Raw genomic sequence first — 16,914 nt, 5'->3', positions numbered from 1 at the left:
GCCTCTAATGATACATGTATACGCCGAAAAAATTTCAACAGGTTAAAGTTGAAGCAATGATAACAGAATCCAATCGAATTATGTAAGTTTAATAATGAATAAGCCACATCGTTATAAATAATAAGGGTAAATTAGGAAAAAATCATTAGTGTATTTTGTTAATCATGTTCAAATAAACAATTGTTAACTAAACGTTTTGTAAGGATAACAAACACATATATGACACAGGCTAAGTTATATGGTCATAACTTAAAAAGGTTTTTGGTTATTTTGCTATGGTCCAGTTGTTCATTTTGTTGTTCTAAAATAATTGACTCAATTTGCCTTTGTACACTCTTTTACTTTATAGATGAAAACAATCATATGACATTTGTAAGTCTGTAAAACATCGTCTTACAGAATCAAAATATCAAAAATATATTATGTCAGCACAAAAGTGTTAACTTCTTAGCTTGTGTTATCGAGGACCTTAAAGGAATATCTAAAACTATAGACCTGGCTGATCTGATGAGTGAAGGCATTAAGTTTGTTCTGGTGTTGTTTCAAAGGCAGTGTAAATTATAGTATCCTTAATTTTACACTATCGTGTAATTAATTTATGAGTCTGTCAAATCTAATCGTATGACATTATACAAATATGATGTTCAGTGGTTGTCGTTCGTTGATGTGGTTCATAAATGTTGCTCGTTTCGCGCTTTTTATACAGATTTGACCATCGGTTTTCCCGTTTAAATGGTTTTACACTAGTAATATTTGGTGGCCTTTATAGCTTTCTGTTCGGTGTGAGCAAAGTATGACTTGGATCGAGAGTTGTCTCATTTACACTCATACGCTATCTTCTTATATTCATTAACTGACAATATTCATTTCCATAAATTTCATACATTTTGCAACTGTGTGTCGAATAAATTATAAATAAGTATGCAAAATGCTTATCTCTCTTAATAGCAGTTCAGAAAATGTCCTCCGTTATAGTATCATAAAAGAGGGGCGAAAGATACCAGAGGAACAGTCAAACTCATAAATAGAAAAAATAAACTGACAAAGCCATATCTAACAAAGAAAAAGACAAGCAGACAAATAATAGTACACAAGATACAACATATAAAACTTAAGACTAAACCAACACGAACCCCACCAAAACTGGAAATTTCTTCATGCATTACTAATATGTATATAACTTTCTTGATACTATTTCCTAAGCACTACGACAAAATATGTTTAGTTTCGATAGCATCTTATACACGGTATGGTGACGAAAACCTTACAAAACATGCAGGATTTCTGTTTTCTCTTTATCTATTTTTAATTTGTTTTACGAAATTTAAGAATATAAATGCACGTATCACTATTTTCGATTGTGATATGTTATATTTTCTAAAAGTGTTTTAGTTTTACTTTCTTTGTGATTTATAAATTTGACAACGGAATAATATAATGGCCGTGGGGTCCATAATTACGTTTTTGTTGGCGTCTTTGTCTGGTTTATTATAATGTTTATTTAAATTTTGTAGTCCATTCATTTTTTTTTTATCTGTGATATATGTTAACACAGTTTGGCCAATTATCATCTCATTGACTAGTTATGTCTGTTTTGGTTACTTCTTCTGTTTTGTCCTTACAACAGCATTATAAATAGTTGTCATACAAGTAGGAGGTTTAGCTTGCTATAAAATTAGGTTAAATCCGCCATATTCTTTTCTTCTTCGAAAATGACTATGACGGAAAATGAAAAATGGCTGTAGCATTTACATTATATTACTAATATATTTTTCATTTGGGCAACCGAGGTTGGAATTACTAAATGCTAAAAATTGTTTCCAAATTTCAGTAGAATTTATAAAAAAAAACCAATAAAGTAAATGTTGAATTAACCAAATCATTTTAACTTTACCTCACGTCTTGTATATTGAAGCAAGATTAAATAAACACACAAGAAAAGTCTTAATTTCATCCATTTCTCGTGATTTTTAAACATGTTTTCTTAGAATGCATTATCTTAGCCGTGTGTTGTACTTTGAATTTCGAACAACATTATGGCGGAAATAAATCATTTGACCAAGTTTACTACAAATCTGGGTTTTTTATTCTTCGAGAGAATGCAAAGGAAAAACATGAATATTTTTGATTGGTGTGACGATGTTTTTATTCCTAATTTTCAGCATTGGAAAAAGTGAAATCACAAAAATACTGAACTCCGAGGAAAATTCAAAACGGAAAGTCCCTAATCAAATGGCCAAATCAAATGATAAAACACATCAAACGAATTCATGGACAACAACTGTTATATTCCTGACTTTGAACAGGAATTTTCAAATGTAGAAAATGGTGGATTGAACCTGGTTTTATAGCGCTAAACCTCTCACTTGTATGACAGTCGCACCAAATTACATTATATTTACAATGATGCGTGAACAAAACAGATATAACAGGTAAAATTGTCAAAATACAGGTACAGTAGTCATCACAGTGTCACAATCTCAATTAAAACAAAAACAGTTGAAAGTTATGATTGTATGTAAGATGTAAATCATTCATTATCTTTCATTTTAGAATTCAAGAATGTTTCAAACTTATAAAACTGATTTTTTTTTTATTAAAAGTAAATAAATACAGGAAAAACTGGCACTTGCTTTGTACTCTTGTGACAAGCGTGATTTCAATATATCACATTGAATTATGTATATAACAATATAGCTATGTCGTTTGCTGTCTTATTGTCTTAATGTTCTCTTTATGTTTTATGTGGCTGTTTCTATATTTTCAGTTTCTTCTCTTTTTTATCAACATAAAAATGTGGTATGATTGCCAATGAGACCACTTTCCACAAAACAAAAATTGACACTGAAAATAACAACAACTGTTCTCCTTGTCGAAGACTTCTTGTGTATTGATATATTTGTTTCTTGTTTATGTTTCACTTCTTTTTGTTTGTTGTAATTTTACAATTTCGCTGCGTCAATTTTTCTGGTTTAACGTCACGTTACTAATCAAATGCTTCGTTTGATGATTTGAAAGATGTTGATTGTCTTTCTCATTCCTATTTGATTGATGCCACAGCTCATGGACGTTTTGTCTCCGATGGTATCACCAGCCCAGTAGTCAGCACTTCGGTGTTGACATGAATATCAATTACCTGCATATTGTTGTTCTGTGTGAGCCAAGGCTCCGTGTTGAAGGCCGTATCTTGACCTTTAATATTTTACTTTTATAAATTGCCATTTGGATGGAGAGTTGTCTTATTGGCATTCATTCCACATCTTCCTATACCTATATATGGTCATTTTTGTAAATTCACTGTTTGCGAAATGATGAATTATTATTAGATTACCTTAGCCGTATTTGGCACAGCTTTTTTGAAATTATGAGTCCTCAATGCTCTTCAATTTTGTACTTGATTTGGTTTTCAATATTTTGATCTAATAATAATTATATAATCTATATTTTTACATTTCACCGGGTTTACACTCGAACAAATATTTATCATCATATCAGTCTTATTCCACGATCATGTAATCAATCGCGATTTGTGGAAAACAACAATATATTTGTTCTGAAATTCTTGTTCACGGACGACAACATTTATAATCAATCGCGATTTGTGGAAATTGTATATCAAAACAACAATATATTTGTTCTGAAGTTCTTGTTCACGAACGACAAAATTTATAATTGTGCATGTAGTTTGAAATCGAAGTATATATTTTTATGCATGTAGTTTGAAATCAAGTATATGTTCCAATACTATCATTGCCAATTTTTAATATTTTAAAAAGAACTGGGCATTAATTATTTTGTTTTGTTTTGTAGAAATCTGCAATTGATCGGTCTATATTTTTACTACTATTAACAAATAATGAACAGAAAATGAGCTTATTCCATGCTTACATCTTATTCCCTGATTACATCTTTTCATATATAAGAGAAACACTTTCATGGATTGACCTTACATAAACTTTAATTAATGAACATTAATACACACAGACAATGAGCTTATTCCATGCTTATATCTTTTCATATATAAGAGAAACACTTTCATGGATTGACCTTACATAAACTTTAATTAATGAACATTAATACACACAGACAATGAGCTTATTCCATGCTTACATCTTTTCATATATAAGAGAAACACTTTCATGGATTGACCTTACATAAACTTTAATTAATGAACATTAATACACACAGACAATGAGCTTATTCCATGCTTACATCTTTTCATATATAAGAGAAACACTTTCATGGATTGACCTTACATAAACTTTAATTAATGAACATTAATACACACAGACAATGAGCTTATTCCATGCTTACATCTTTTCATATATAAGAGAAACACTTTCATGGATTGACCTTACATAAACTTTAATTAATGAACATTAATACACACAGACAATGAGCTTATTCCATGCTTACATCTTTTCATATATAAGAGAAACACTTTCATGGATTGACCTTACATAAACTTTAATTAATGAACATTAATACACACAGACAATGAGCTTATTCCATGCTTACATCTTTTCATATATAAGAGAAACACTTTCATGGATTGACCTTACATAAACTTTAATTAATGAACATTAATACACACAGACAATGAGCTTATTCCATGCTTACATCTTTTCATATATAAGAGAAACACTTTCATGGATTGACCTTACATAAACTTTAATTAATGAACATTAATACACACAGACAATGAGCTTATTCCATGCTTACATCTTTTCATATATAAGAGAAACACTTTCATGGATTGACCTTACATAAACTTTAATTAATGAACATTAATACACACAGACAATGAGCTTATTCCATGCTTATATCTTTTCATATATAAGAGAAACACTTTCATGGATTGAAATTTTATAACATAATTTTAAAATGGAGATAACCCAGACCATTTATTTTTTGAAAAGAATTTACAGTTTTATCTACATGTATCTTGTGATGAAGCAAGAAAACGGTTACAGGGATAACATTTCGGGAAGCATTTAAAGACGATCTTTCTTTACATTTTTTTTTATCGAAAGCTCTTTCTCTAGTGTTCTTTCAATTCACATAAAAGTGATTTTTTTCATTTATAATCATTACAACATCTGATAATTTCTCACAAATTTCATCCATTTCTCGTGATTTTTAAACATATTTCTTAAAATTCATTATCTTAGCCGTGTGTTAGATTTCGAACAATATTATGGCAGAAATAAATCATTTGACCAAATTTTACTGCAAATCTGTGTTATGTCTTCTTCCAGAGAATACAAATGATAGACATAAATATTTTTGGTTAGATGTTTTTATTCCTAGTTTTCAGCATTGAAAACAGTTTAAAGTTATAATTGTATGTAAGATGTAAATTATTCATCACCTTTGATTTTAGAATTCCAGAATGTTTTGAAACTTTTAATAAAGGGCAAAACCTGACACTTTCTCTTTACTCTTGTGACGAGCGTGGTTTCAATATATCACATTGAATTATGTATCTAACAATATAACTATGTCGTTTGATGTCTTATTTTTTTAATATTCTCTTTATTTTTTATGTGGCTGTTTCTTTATTTTCAGTTTCGTCTCTTTTTTTATCAATATAAAAATGTGGTATGATTTCCAATGAGACAAGTTTCTACAAGAGAGCAAATGACACTAAAATTAACAACAACTCTTTGTCGAAGACTTCTTGTGTAGTGATATATTTGTGTCTTGTTTATGTCTCATTTTTTAATACTTTTCTGTTTGTTTGTTGTAAATATACAATTTCTCTGCGTCAATTTTTCTGTTTTCAAGTCATCTTTTCAAATGCTTCGTTTGATGATTTGAAAGATGTTGATTGTCTTTCTCATTCCTATTTGATCGATGCCACTGCTCGTGGACGTTTTGTCCCCGATGGTATCAGCAACCCAGTAGTCAGACTTCGCTGTTGACATGAATATCAATTATATGGTCATTTTTATAAATTTACTGTTTGCAAAAGTATGTATTATTCGAAATACTTAGGATTTTCTCATCCCAGTCGTAGATTACCTTAGCCGTATTTTGCAAAACTTTTTGGAATATTGGGTCCTCAATGCTCTTCAACTTTGTACTTGATTTGGCTTTCAGACTATTTTGATCTGAGCGTCACTGGTGATTCTTGTGTAGACTTAACGCGCGTCTAGTGTATCAAATTACAAGCATGGTAACTTTGATAACCATTATCAATTATATATTTGTTTTAGGTCCGTTATATTCATATTTCGTAACAAGTGGCTTATATTTATAATATATTTACATTTCGCATTTCATCGGGGTTTCACTCGAAGAAATATTCATCATCATATCAGTCTGATTCTCTGATCATGTTATCAATCGCGATTTGTGGAAATTGTATATCAAAACAGCAATATATTTGTTCTGAACTTCTTATTCACGAACGACAAAGTTTATAATTATGCATGTAGTTTGAAATAGAAGTATATGTTCCCATACTACCATTGCCAATTTTCAATATTTTAAAAAGATCTGAGTTTTAATTATTTTGTTTTGTTTTGTAGAAAGCTGCAGATGATCAGTCTATATGTTTTTACTATTATTAGCAAATTTGATATGGAAATGAAATTCAATTGTGAACGTTTCATTTAAATGAAAAAAAATAGTAAACAGAAAATGAGATTATTCTATGCTTATATCTTTTTATATATAAGAAACACACTTTCCTGGATTTACTTTACATAAACTTTAATTGATGAACATTAATACACACAGAAAATGAGCTTATTCCATGCTTATATCTTTTTGAATATAAGAAAACACTTTCATGGATTGAAATTTTATAACATAATTTTAGATTGGAGATAACCCAAAAATATTTATTTTTTAAAAGAATTTAATTTTATCTATCTTTTGGTGAAGCTAAAAAACGGTCCTATTGTAATGTTTATTTGTTTTTATTCTTTGTCCTGAATGTTATTGCATTTATTTGTACTGTAGTCCTGGCATGTAATGTTGTCATTTTAATGTTATATTTAACACTGCCATAAAAACGCAAGGTTTGGCTAGCAGCAAATCACCATTTTTTTTCTTCTAAAAATATCCTGTATCAATTGAGGAAAAGTGCCATTGTTATATTATTATAGTTCGTTTCTGTGTGTGTTACATTTTAGTGTTGTGTTTCTGTTGTGTCGTAGTTCTCCTCTTATATTTGATGTGTTTCACTCAGTTTTAGTTTGTAACCCGGATTTGTTTTTATCTCAATCGATTTATGAATTTCGAACAGTGGTATACCACTTACCTTTATTTTACAGTTTTATCTATCTTGTGATGATGAAGCAAGAAAACTGTTAAAGTGATTACATTTCGGAAAGCACTTATACAGACGATCTTTCTTTCTTTCCTTTTTTTTTTATCTAAAGCTCTTTCTTTCAGTTTTCTTTGAATTCACATAAAATGTTTTTTTCATGTATAAGCATTACAAAATCTGATAACTCACAAATTTTAGCCAAAAAAAGGTTGACTAGTCATACTTTTTATCATGTTTTTGGTATAAGATTTTGGTAAAGTATGGAAAACTTTTATCTTTTATCTTGATCTACACCCAAAATTACCTTGGCAAATGAATAAACGCTGTCATAAATATGTCCATTTCGGAAGAACTTTGGCTTTCATTTAACCATATTTGTACTTTGAACACCACGTATATCACCAGTGAAAAGGATCTGCTTGCTCGTTCTGAGCACAGGCGATTATCTTCGGTTTTTATTGGTGTTCGTGTTGCTCAGTCTTTGGGTTTCTATGTTGTTATTTTGTGTTCTGATGTTTGTCTATTCGTAGTTCTTCGTTTTTGTCATCGCATTAAACATTTGTTTTAGACTTATGATGTTTAAGATCGATTGGTATCTTTTGTCTCTTCCTTTTTTTTTTAATTAGGTTAAAATGAACTTGAGTGTGACGGTAAAGTATGTACAGATTTGACCAATACCAGGAAGATCTGCCTGAACTCACAGTTAAGTACGTCTATGTCGCTATTTTTGTCAATGATGTATAATACTGTTACAAAGTTGTATCACATATAACTTGCAAATATAAATTGGATTTTAAAGACGCGTAGAAAAAAATGGTAACAGAGGGAATCCTTTAAATGACTTTATAGACATCGCCATTTGGAATTATAAATCGGAATATACAAAGCGCAACATCACCCATACATATGAGTCGATTATTATGTTTATTTTTCTGTCGAAAGATGAATAGACCATGGATATTCATTGTGTAGGAAAAGATCTGGAATTTAAATAACCCGCTACCTAATGAATGTTTTCACAGGGATACCAATATCGTGCGCAAGGTCGAATGTGTTTGTAATATGAATACCATATAGACTGACTATTGAGTCGATCAAACATTCAATTTTTGGGAAAAGTTTAAATCATTCCTAGCAATATTCTATAGATAAGACTCATAACACTCTTTGAATTGAGTTAACAAAAGGTTTATTTAATATCAAATTAGCATTAACGTTATAGAAAGACCTATGTAATCCTCAGTAGGTCAGCAGTGTGACCATCCCAACATTTATCCTGACCATCGCATTTATGAATAATGTACTTGTGTGTATGTTGGTCATAAGATACTTCAATTTTATGGTCATGTGAGTTATCTGTTGTTGTCACAACAGTGATTGTATGACCTTTACCTAGATCGATCATGTCCTCGTTGGGAATGAACATTTCGTGAAAGTGATGACCTGGTGGATCTTGGTTAGTAACAGACGTACGGAAATGTGCATCTGCTTTAGAATTACCGCCTCCAGACAATGCACTTGGTCTCTCTTGAAGATAACCTCCCATTGTTTCCAAGTGGTTCAATACATCTTTGACTGCTTCTACCTCTTTTCCAATCTGATTTCCTTCACTAGTAATTGGCATGATGGGGTATCTCATTCTGATTTTTCCAACGCCTGGAATTTCAGGTAATGTTATACGAACTCCAGCTGATAAGACTTTTTTAACGTTGCCATGTCTGTCAAGTACACCAACCCCTCCTCTTGCAGTATCTGCAGCATCTTTATCGACAGTTGTTTGTTTGGTATGGTAAAACTCGACCGGAGTTCTGTAGTACTTGTCATATGTTGTACCATTGTAGGCTTTGTCGGACGTGAAACCGCCATTTCTACCATTTTTAGTTACTATATATTTTTTTCTATGATCGGTAATGTATTCCAAATTGTAAGGATTCCACGACATTAAAGGATTCAAGTATATGATTTCCAGAGGAATGGCGTATGAATATCTTACTCCTTCTTCTTTACAGAAAGGTTTGTGGGTGTGTTCGTCTTTACCACACCATTTAATTTTCATCTCGGCTACCTTTGGATTTGACGTCTGAGCAACAAAGAGATTCCTGTCTGAATATCCTCTGTGGGCGTTGAATGTCCCCATGGCTCCTTTCCTTTCGTGTCGAAAGTATCTGTGATAATATCCAGTATTAAGTTCAGTTGCATTTCGTACTCTTGGGTCTAGTATTCTTTTTCCAAATGTGGTATCGGTCAACTTTGCTGGATAGTTGTCTTTCCCTGGAATCTCTGACATGACCCCGTCAAGAACACTGTTGATTGAAGTTCTTCTATCAGGAAATGAACCGTATCCATCTTGCCAATGATATTTATTTCTGTTTCCATTGTAATCAGGAGCCAATACAAATCTTGCTGCTCTCGAATGGGAAAATCTTGTTATATTCCATCTGTGTCCAATTCTAGCCGCCATATCGTCAACAGGTTTCATAGCAGCTAATGGCAAATCTTTCTTCAATGGATGACAAGCTATTCTGTAATTCCATTGTGCATACTCGGGTGTTCCATTTACCATGTTCATAATAGTTGTTGGCAGGTATGAAAAGTTTTCCAAGTAGTGTTTTCCCCCAGTATACGATGTAAACCTAATCTTTTCTTGTAGGTCGAACCAGCTTGCTGCATCAATATGATGACGATCACTTTCAAATGGTTCATTCAGAGTTTTTGTATTTACGGTCCATGTTCCTTCTAAGTAACATAATACAGGTTTGAAATATGGACGATAGTCTCTGAAGTGAAAGTTTTGGAAGGAGAATGCTCTAAAATAGTTGTGCATTTCTTGAATTTGTTCCTGTAATGTAGGCTTACGAAGAACTGACGGTGGAACCGCTGGAAAAGGAATATTTTCTTGTAAATGGAAGTCCTTCTTTGTTCTATGGGGCATACTTAGTCTATAGTCATTGTGTCTTGTTCTAAATTCTATACCATTCAGGGAAGCAGTGAATTCACCCATACCAACAGTTCTGTCATAGTTGGAGTGCTCATGGATAGAACAAACTGAGTTGAATGTGTGTGTTGCATCAAAGTAAGATTGTGTGCCGTCAGCTGTAATTCGGATCTGCTTGATTCCAGAATCTTCGTCGGATCGTGCTCGTTCTCCCATTGCCAGTTCAGTCAACATTAATTGCCTTGCCAAGTCTTCAAATTTCCTCTCGATGAGTTTAATTCTGCTTTCATCTATTGCCGCCGTTGCGGTAGAGACAACCAAAGTGAATACCAATAGGCTCTTCATTTTTGATACCTGAAATTTAGATACAAATATTTTATTTTAAACAACAGCTTCTTAATACAAGTTTTAATTTTTTAGATACCATAGATATTATTAAACAATTACGCAGGATTTCAATAAGGCGAGGCGAGAACAACACCTCTAAGTAATAATAATGACATATCATTAATGATAAAAATAAAAACATTAAATTATTGCGATATTTTTATTGCTAAAAGAAAAAAAAAATAGCTCGTAAAGAATTCGCCGTTTCAGAAGCTAATACATTCTTGGTAATATTTTCACAAGCGTACACCAAAACGTTGTGATTGGTTTTAAACGTTCTAAACAATGGAAATTGAGTCATTGACATAACGTTATTTTCATTTTGGTGTACGAACAATGAGATTACCCATAGTCCTTTAGATTCTGAAAAGGCGAATTATTCAAATATGTATATTAATATAAAGGGTTAAGGACATCAATTTTTAAAATGTCATGAATCTCCTCTCAATGACTTATCATTTCTAAAAGCCAATTATGGAATTTTGTGTTGATGAAAGAGCTTTGATAGTCTCTGTCAATTTTTTGGATTACTATTCTAGACTAGGAGCGATTTAGTTGATATTTTTTTTTACAACTGCCTGCTGTTGATAATAAAAATAATAAAGTGTGGTATGATTGTGTATGATTGAGAAAATTTAACACCATAGACAAGGTCGTAGTAAACTACAAGTCATCATACGACCATTATATGTATGATTCTTTATGTTGTCGGTTTGATGTTTTATCGATTATATCCGTATCACCCCTTAGCATACAGATAAAGACATAAAGGAATAATATTTGTATGTCAAGACTGAAGTTATTGAGGAACAGAAGTAAGGATAATGTCTGCTGTATTTGTTTATAAACCATAAAGTTGCTAAAACCTACTGTTTTATGTTTGTATAATAATCTAAGCGCAGTTGTCAACAATTATACATATTTAGGATGCTCAAGGGTATAATCGACTCTTTTTTTAAATTTAAGATTACGCTATATTTTTCTATAGATGAACTTTATCATAAAAATTATACTTAATAGACAGAAAAAAAAATGGGGTCATCGTTCATTTAAGCTCACCATCTGCCTTTGAAAGAAGCATGCGATTTTGTTAAGGTACTTTTTTCTGTTGAACTAATAGGAGAAATATGGGTAACATCGAAATAAAAAAAGAACTAAATTACATAATCGTTTAAATTTAACAATTGTACAGCTTATTTGAAAAAAAATATAGGTCACTGATGAGTTAAAAAAGATATTTCAATCTAAATGCCAAAGAAATGGCATGTTTGTACCAAAGGCAGATAATTTGAAGCTTTTTCAATGATATAAACATTTCAAAAGTCATCTGAGGCCAAAACAAATCGATGTTTTGTGTTGCTTTTTGCCCCATATCATAAAGTAACAACTAATTTGATAAAAAATAAAATTTGTAATGAAAAAAATGTTTAAAATTTTGCTTAAATTTTTGAACCCTCGAGCCTCCTTAAATGCAATTTTTGTACACTTTGCAAATTTGTCATGTTTTTGTCAAACATTCGAAACATACTATACACACTGATCTGTGTCCACACTTGTATTTTTATGAAAAATTAATTTAACTCGTTGGGGACATGATACATTCGCCTACAAATAAGCAAAATTCAAAACTTACCAGGGATTGCTGATCACCTGTCAATGTCGGCCTACTTCGGATGTCTTCCGAAGAAATGCTTGTGATGGTTTGAGGAGCATTTACATTTATACTGATTTTTGGTGGCACCTGTCGACGTCAATTATGCGACATGAAGATAGAAAGGTAAACTTAAATGATAAATTCAAGATTCAGTTATACAGACGGATCATATCGTGGTCAGTTTTTATCATAATTTTGTACCAAACTGACAAATTTGATAAATATTTAGCTGATGTCCTTATTTTCGAAAAAGTACTAAGACTCAGTGCGCCGTAAGTACTTTAAATCGCTACTGAGCTTACGTGTATATCAGCTCCTTATTGTGTATTCAAAGACATGAATGAACGTAAAGGACGTAAAGGTGTGCACCTTAATGAGACAAAAACATTAGATAAAATTGAGAATGGAAATGGGGAATGTGTCAAATAGAGAACAACCCGACCAAATAAAAAACAACAGCAGAGGGTCACCAACAGGTCTTCAATGTAGCGAGAAATTCCCGCACCCGGAGGCGTCCTTCAGCTGGCCCCTAAACAAATATATACTAGTCCAGTGATAATGAACGCCATACTAATTTCCAAATTGTACACAAGAAACTAAAATTAAAATAATACAAGACTAACAAGGCCAGAGGCTCCTGACTTGGGACAGGCGCAAAAATGCGGCGGGGTTAAACATGTTTGTGAGATCTCAACCCTCCCCCTATACCTCTAACCAATGTAGAAAAGTAAACGCATAACAAAACGCACATTAAAATTCAGTTCAAGAGAAGTCCGAGTCTGATGTCAGAAGATGTAACCAAAGAAAATAAACAAAATGACAATAATAATAGAGTTAATTAGAGAACCTAGCAGCAGTTGTTACTTACGTCTCATCTCAGATTTAAGTTTCCCACAATATTTGTAAATTACAGATAACACAGAATAAGCTCGAAACGGTGTTCTCAATTATGAATAAAAAGAGGTGTGAGTGAACATTAAGTTAACGATAACTTTAGAGAGCATCTATTATGAGTAGCTTTTTAACAAATGGCACGAAAACTACTAGCTATACAAAAAAAAAGAACAATACTTATTGTATTTTCAAATGCATATCAACTTTTTGATAACAGACGACTGCAAAGAGTTATTATTTCGTCTATGTTTTTCATTAGGTTGGAACTACCACGGAGCCCCTTGTCATACATTTAGATTGGCGCATAAGTCAGGGGTACTTCTTGTGCATGCAATATCAATTTATTTTTATTTACTTAAGTAACGTACATTAGGAAATGAATCTTCATATTAAAGACGAAAACGAACGTATCGGTTCTGCAGAAGTGAGTTAAAGTGAAGAAAAGCAAGGTAATGGCGCTGAAAAAAGGAATTGTTACAGGCCATAACTATAAATGTTTGTTGTAAAAGGCCAATTAAGGAACTTTCATGGATATTTTTTTTTGGTGGTAAACTGTGAAGCGCAAAAGGGATCAACATTGTCAGTCGACTCCATATAGTTACGTGTATATCCCTGAGGCAAAATTTATATTAATAGTATTATATAAACATGGACAAAAAAAGATATGATATAATCTTTATTACAGTCAAAACCAGATGCTCCGCGGGGCGCAGCTTTATACGACCGCAGAGGTCGAACCCTAAACGGTTGGGGCTAATATGGACACAACATTCAAGCTGGATACAGCTCTGAATTTGGATTGTGATTAAAAAGTTGACATAGGTTTCTGACACAGAATGAATATGTGATCTAATGAACTTATTTTTTTTATATTTTTGTTTGCCTTTGAGCAATTCACTATGCTGTTGAATATTAATCCTCTCAACAAAAATAATTTGAAGAAATTCTTTTTTTAATTTCTGCAATCTGAAATGAGAAAAAAATGAACCCCCCTACCCAATTTTTTTTCCTACCCAATTTTTTTTCACCTCCCCCTTTCCCTTATTCCAAAAATGATCTCAATTCAAATTTCTAATGGAGTTTGCAACAATAACTACTCATTTAAATACATTATGAAATATTAAAATATAAAATGTCATACTGTCATGGTTAAAATCAATATTAATTAATACAGTAACTTCTAAAAAAATAAATGGGGAATGTGTCCAAAGGGACACAGATGATGCCCCCGCTAGCATATAACGTTATAAAGGGACATAACTCAAGAACTGTAAAAGTGAAGCTGCCAAAAATTTAACTTAAACTGAGTTTAGAGGTAATAAGCATTATATACACATTTCATTAAATTTAGTTGAGACAAACTTAAGTTAAATGAACAGAAACTAAAAAAATCTTCAATTTTTTCATTTGTAAAGGGACATAACCCTAGAATGGTAATCATAGTGCTTGTAATCACTGAATGGTAAAGACTACTTTAATTTATCAGTTGGTAGTAAAGTGAATATTGCATTGTATATTGTATATAGCATTGATTAAAGTTGATTCAACTACTATTCTGGACAAAGAAAGATAACTCCAATTTCATAAAGCATTGATTTTAGGTGATTCAACAACCATTCTGGACAAAGAAAGATAACTCCAATTTTTTGTCTTGAAACTACAAAAATGCTTGTTTTTGGCCCCCTTTTTGGCCCTTTTAATCGTTGACTGTTTGCCCCATAACCCACAAAATATATCCTAACCTTCTACTTGTGGTATTAAACATTATGGTACAATTTCAGAACAATTGAAATACTTATACACAACTTTTTGTACTGACACTAGATAAATGCTTGTTTTGGGCCCCTTTGGGTCCATAATTCCTAAACCTTAGGGACCATAACCCCCAAAATTAATCCCAAGCTTTCCTTTTGTGGTGATAAACATTGTGGTAAAATTTTATTGATTTCTATTTACTTATACTAAAGTTATTATCCGCAAACCATCCGTCTTCGGAAGACGCTGACGACTACGACGACGACGTCGTATAAAAACTAATGTATATCAGGTTTTCAGTAAATATTGACCTAGTGTACTCCACATTTTGAACTTGAAAGTTAAAATATATGGTTGATCCAGTTTTGTGTATCTCTGAGGCAGGTGGTTTTAATCAATTTTCTTTGTATATCTTTGACTTCAGTAAATTTGCACTATAAATGTACTTCAAATATAGGGTTGTTACTGACCTTTATGTCACGTGAATGTCTAGTGTTGAAAAAGAATCAAAAGTTCTAAACATTTTTTTTTTTTTTACTAAAAAGTAGACTGCAGAGATTGCAATACAGGATAAATAATTGCATCATGACAACAAATCACTATCTAGTTAAAATAAATCTTATTGATTATGCAAAACAGAAAAGAGTCTAATAAATATTATATCTCTAGATGCCTTAATAAGAATCTCTCACTGCCAGCCATTAAAATAAAGCTGAAAGATATGCACAATTTAGAAATAGCGATAAAAATAACTGAATGTGACAATGTAGGGAATACACGTTAATCATTATCATGTTAATTCTAACTAGACACATATTATTTTCAATAGTGTTATGGCCTGATTTGCTGATTGTAATGAAATAAATGTGTATATATTTTTTAAATGTTATTTATCATGGATATGTTGCACTTGAAAATATGTTTCCTTCTCTTTTTCTTCTTCATTTTATCGAGCATACATCTTCTATCGCAGAAAGCTCGACATGTATAGGGATAGTGATCCGGCAGCGGCGACATGGTTAGCTGACTTCTTAAAAGCTTTATATTTAAAAAAGTGGAAGGTGGAAAAACTGGATGCTTCACACTTTGTATATAAATGCTTTTGTAAAGCAAAATTATATCCGGGTGAAATTTGATCCGGAGGAAAAAATGACACAGTAGTTGTTGTTATTTTTTTATCCAGAGGAAAATATTTCCCTGGGATATTTTTTCCTTTGCCGTGAAATTCTATTTGGGTAGTTAACTTATTGAACAATTATTAGAAAAAACTTATCCTTTAAAAATACTATGAAATAATAATAGTGTATTTGAATTAAAGCTAAATTGTTAAAAAAAAAAAAAGTATTATAATGGGAAATAATTTCACAAATTATCCTTGAAAAAATTTCCTGAAATATTCAAGTCAATATCATCCTTTTAAAAAGAAAATTATCATAAAACATAGGGAAGAAAACCAGAAGTAATTTCAAAGATCGTAATTGTGAAAATAATATCATGATTAAATAAGGTTAGTGAAATACATGTATAAGTGAGTTGTTTTCAGATCTCAGTACAAATATAAATTTAAAAGTAAGGTAGAAATATAGTTGCATTCCTACTGTTAACAGTAATAGAAGAATTTGATTATGATGATATTTTTAACTATATAAATAGTTTTGTCTGGGGACAGAGATGTAGTTGTTGATTATATGGATATCAGATAAATCATAGCATAACAATATATTGGAACAAAAGCATGTTTAACAGTTGGATAGTTTTTACCTGTGAACTATTATCTGTCTTATTAAATCAAGTTGTAAGTCATCTTTTTATATAAATGAATATATAAAAAATAAGATTCAAGGAAACATTTCACTATAAAATAGATTCAGAAATATATTATATTGATATCTTTAAAACATAAATTGCTCATAATTACCTCCCTTTGATAAATTATGCAAATTTGGTCTACCTTTGTGAAACATTTTATAATTATAGTCAGGTATATATTGATTGTGAGTAACGTACATA

The 16,914-nt window shown here is 31.4% G+C and overlaps 1 protein-coding gene across 1 annotated transcript; it reads right to left on the bottom strand.

The window, feature by feature from the left end:
• Positions 1-8,445: 8,445 nt before the first annotated feature.
• Positions 8,446-12,342, bottom strand: LOC139501161 (uncharacterized). Its single transcript, XM_071290151.1, has 2 exons — positions 12,235-12,342; positions 8,446-10,568 (listed from the first exon to the last, which is right to left on the bottom strand). The coding sequence occupies exon 2, from the start codon at positions 10,557-10,559 to the stop codon at positions 8,508-8,510; it is 2,052 nt and encodes a 683-aa protein (XP_071146252.1). The 5' UTR covers positions 10,560-10,568; positions 12,235-12,342; the 3' UTR covers positions 8,446-8,507.
• Between the last annotated feature and the right edge of the window lie 4,572 nt (positions 12,343-16,914).

This window comes from Mytilus edulis, chromosome 13 (genome assembly GCF_963676685.1).
Source record: "Mytilus edulis chromosome 13, xbMytEdul2.2, whole genome shotgun sequence".
Taxonomy (NCBI): Eukaryota; Metazoa; Mollusca; class Bivalvia; order Mytilida; family Mytilidae; genus Mytilus; species Mytilus edulis.
Note: the sequence above shows the minus strand (reverse complement) of the source record. Positions and strands in the feature narration are given on the sequence as shown.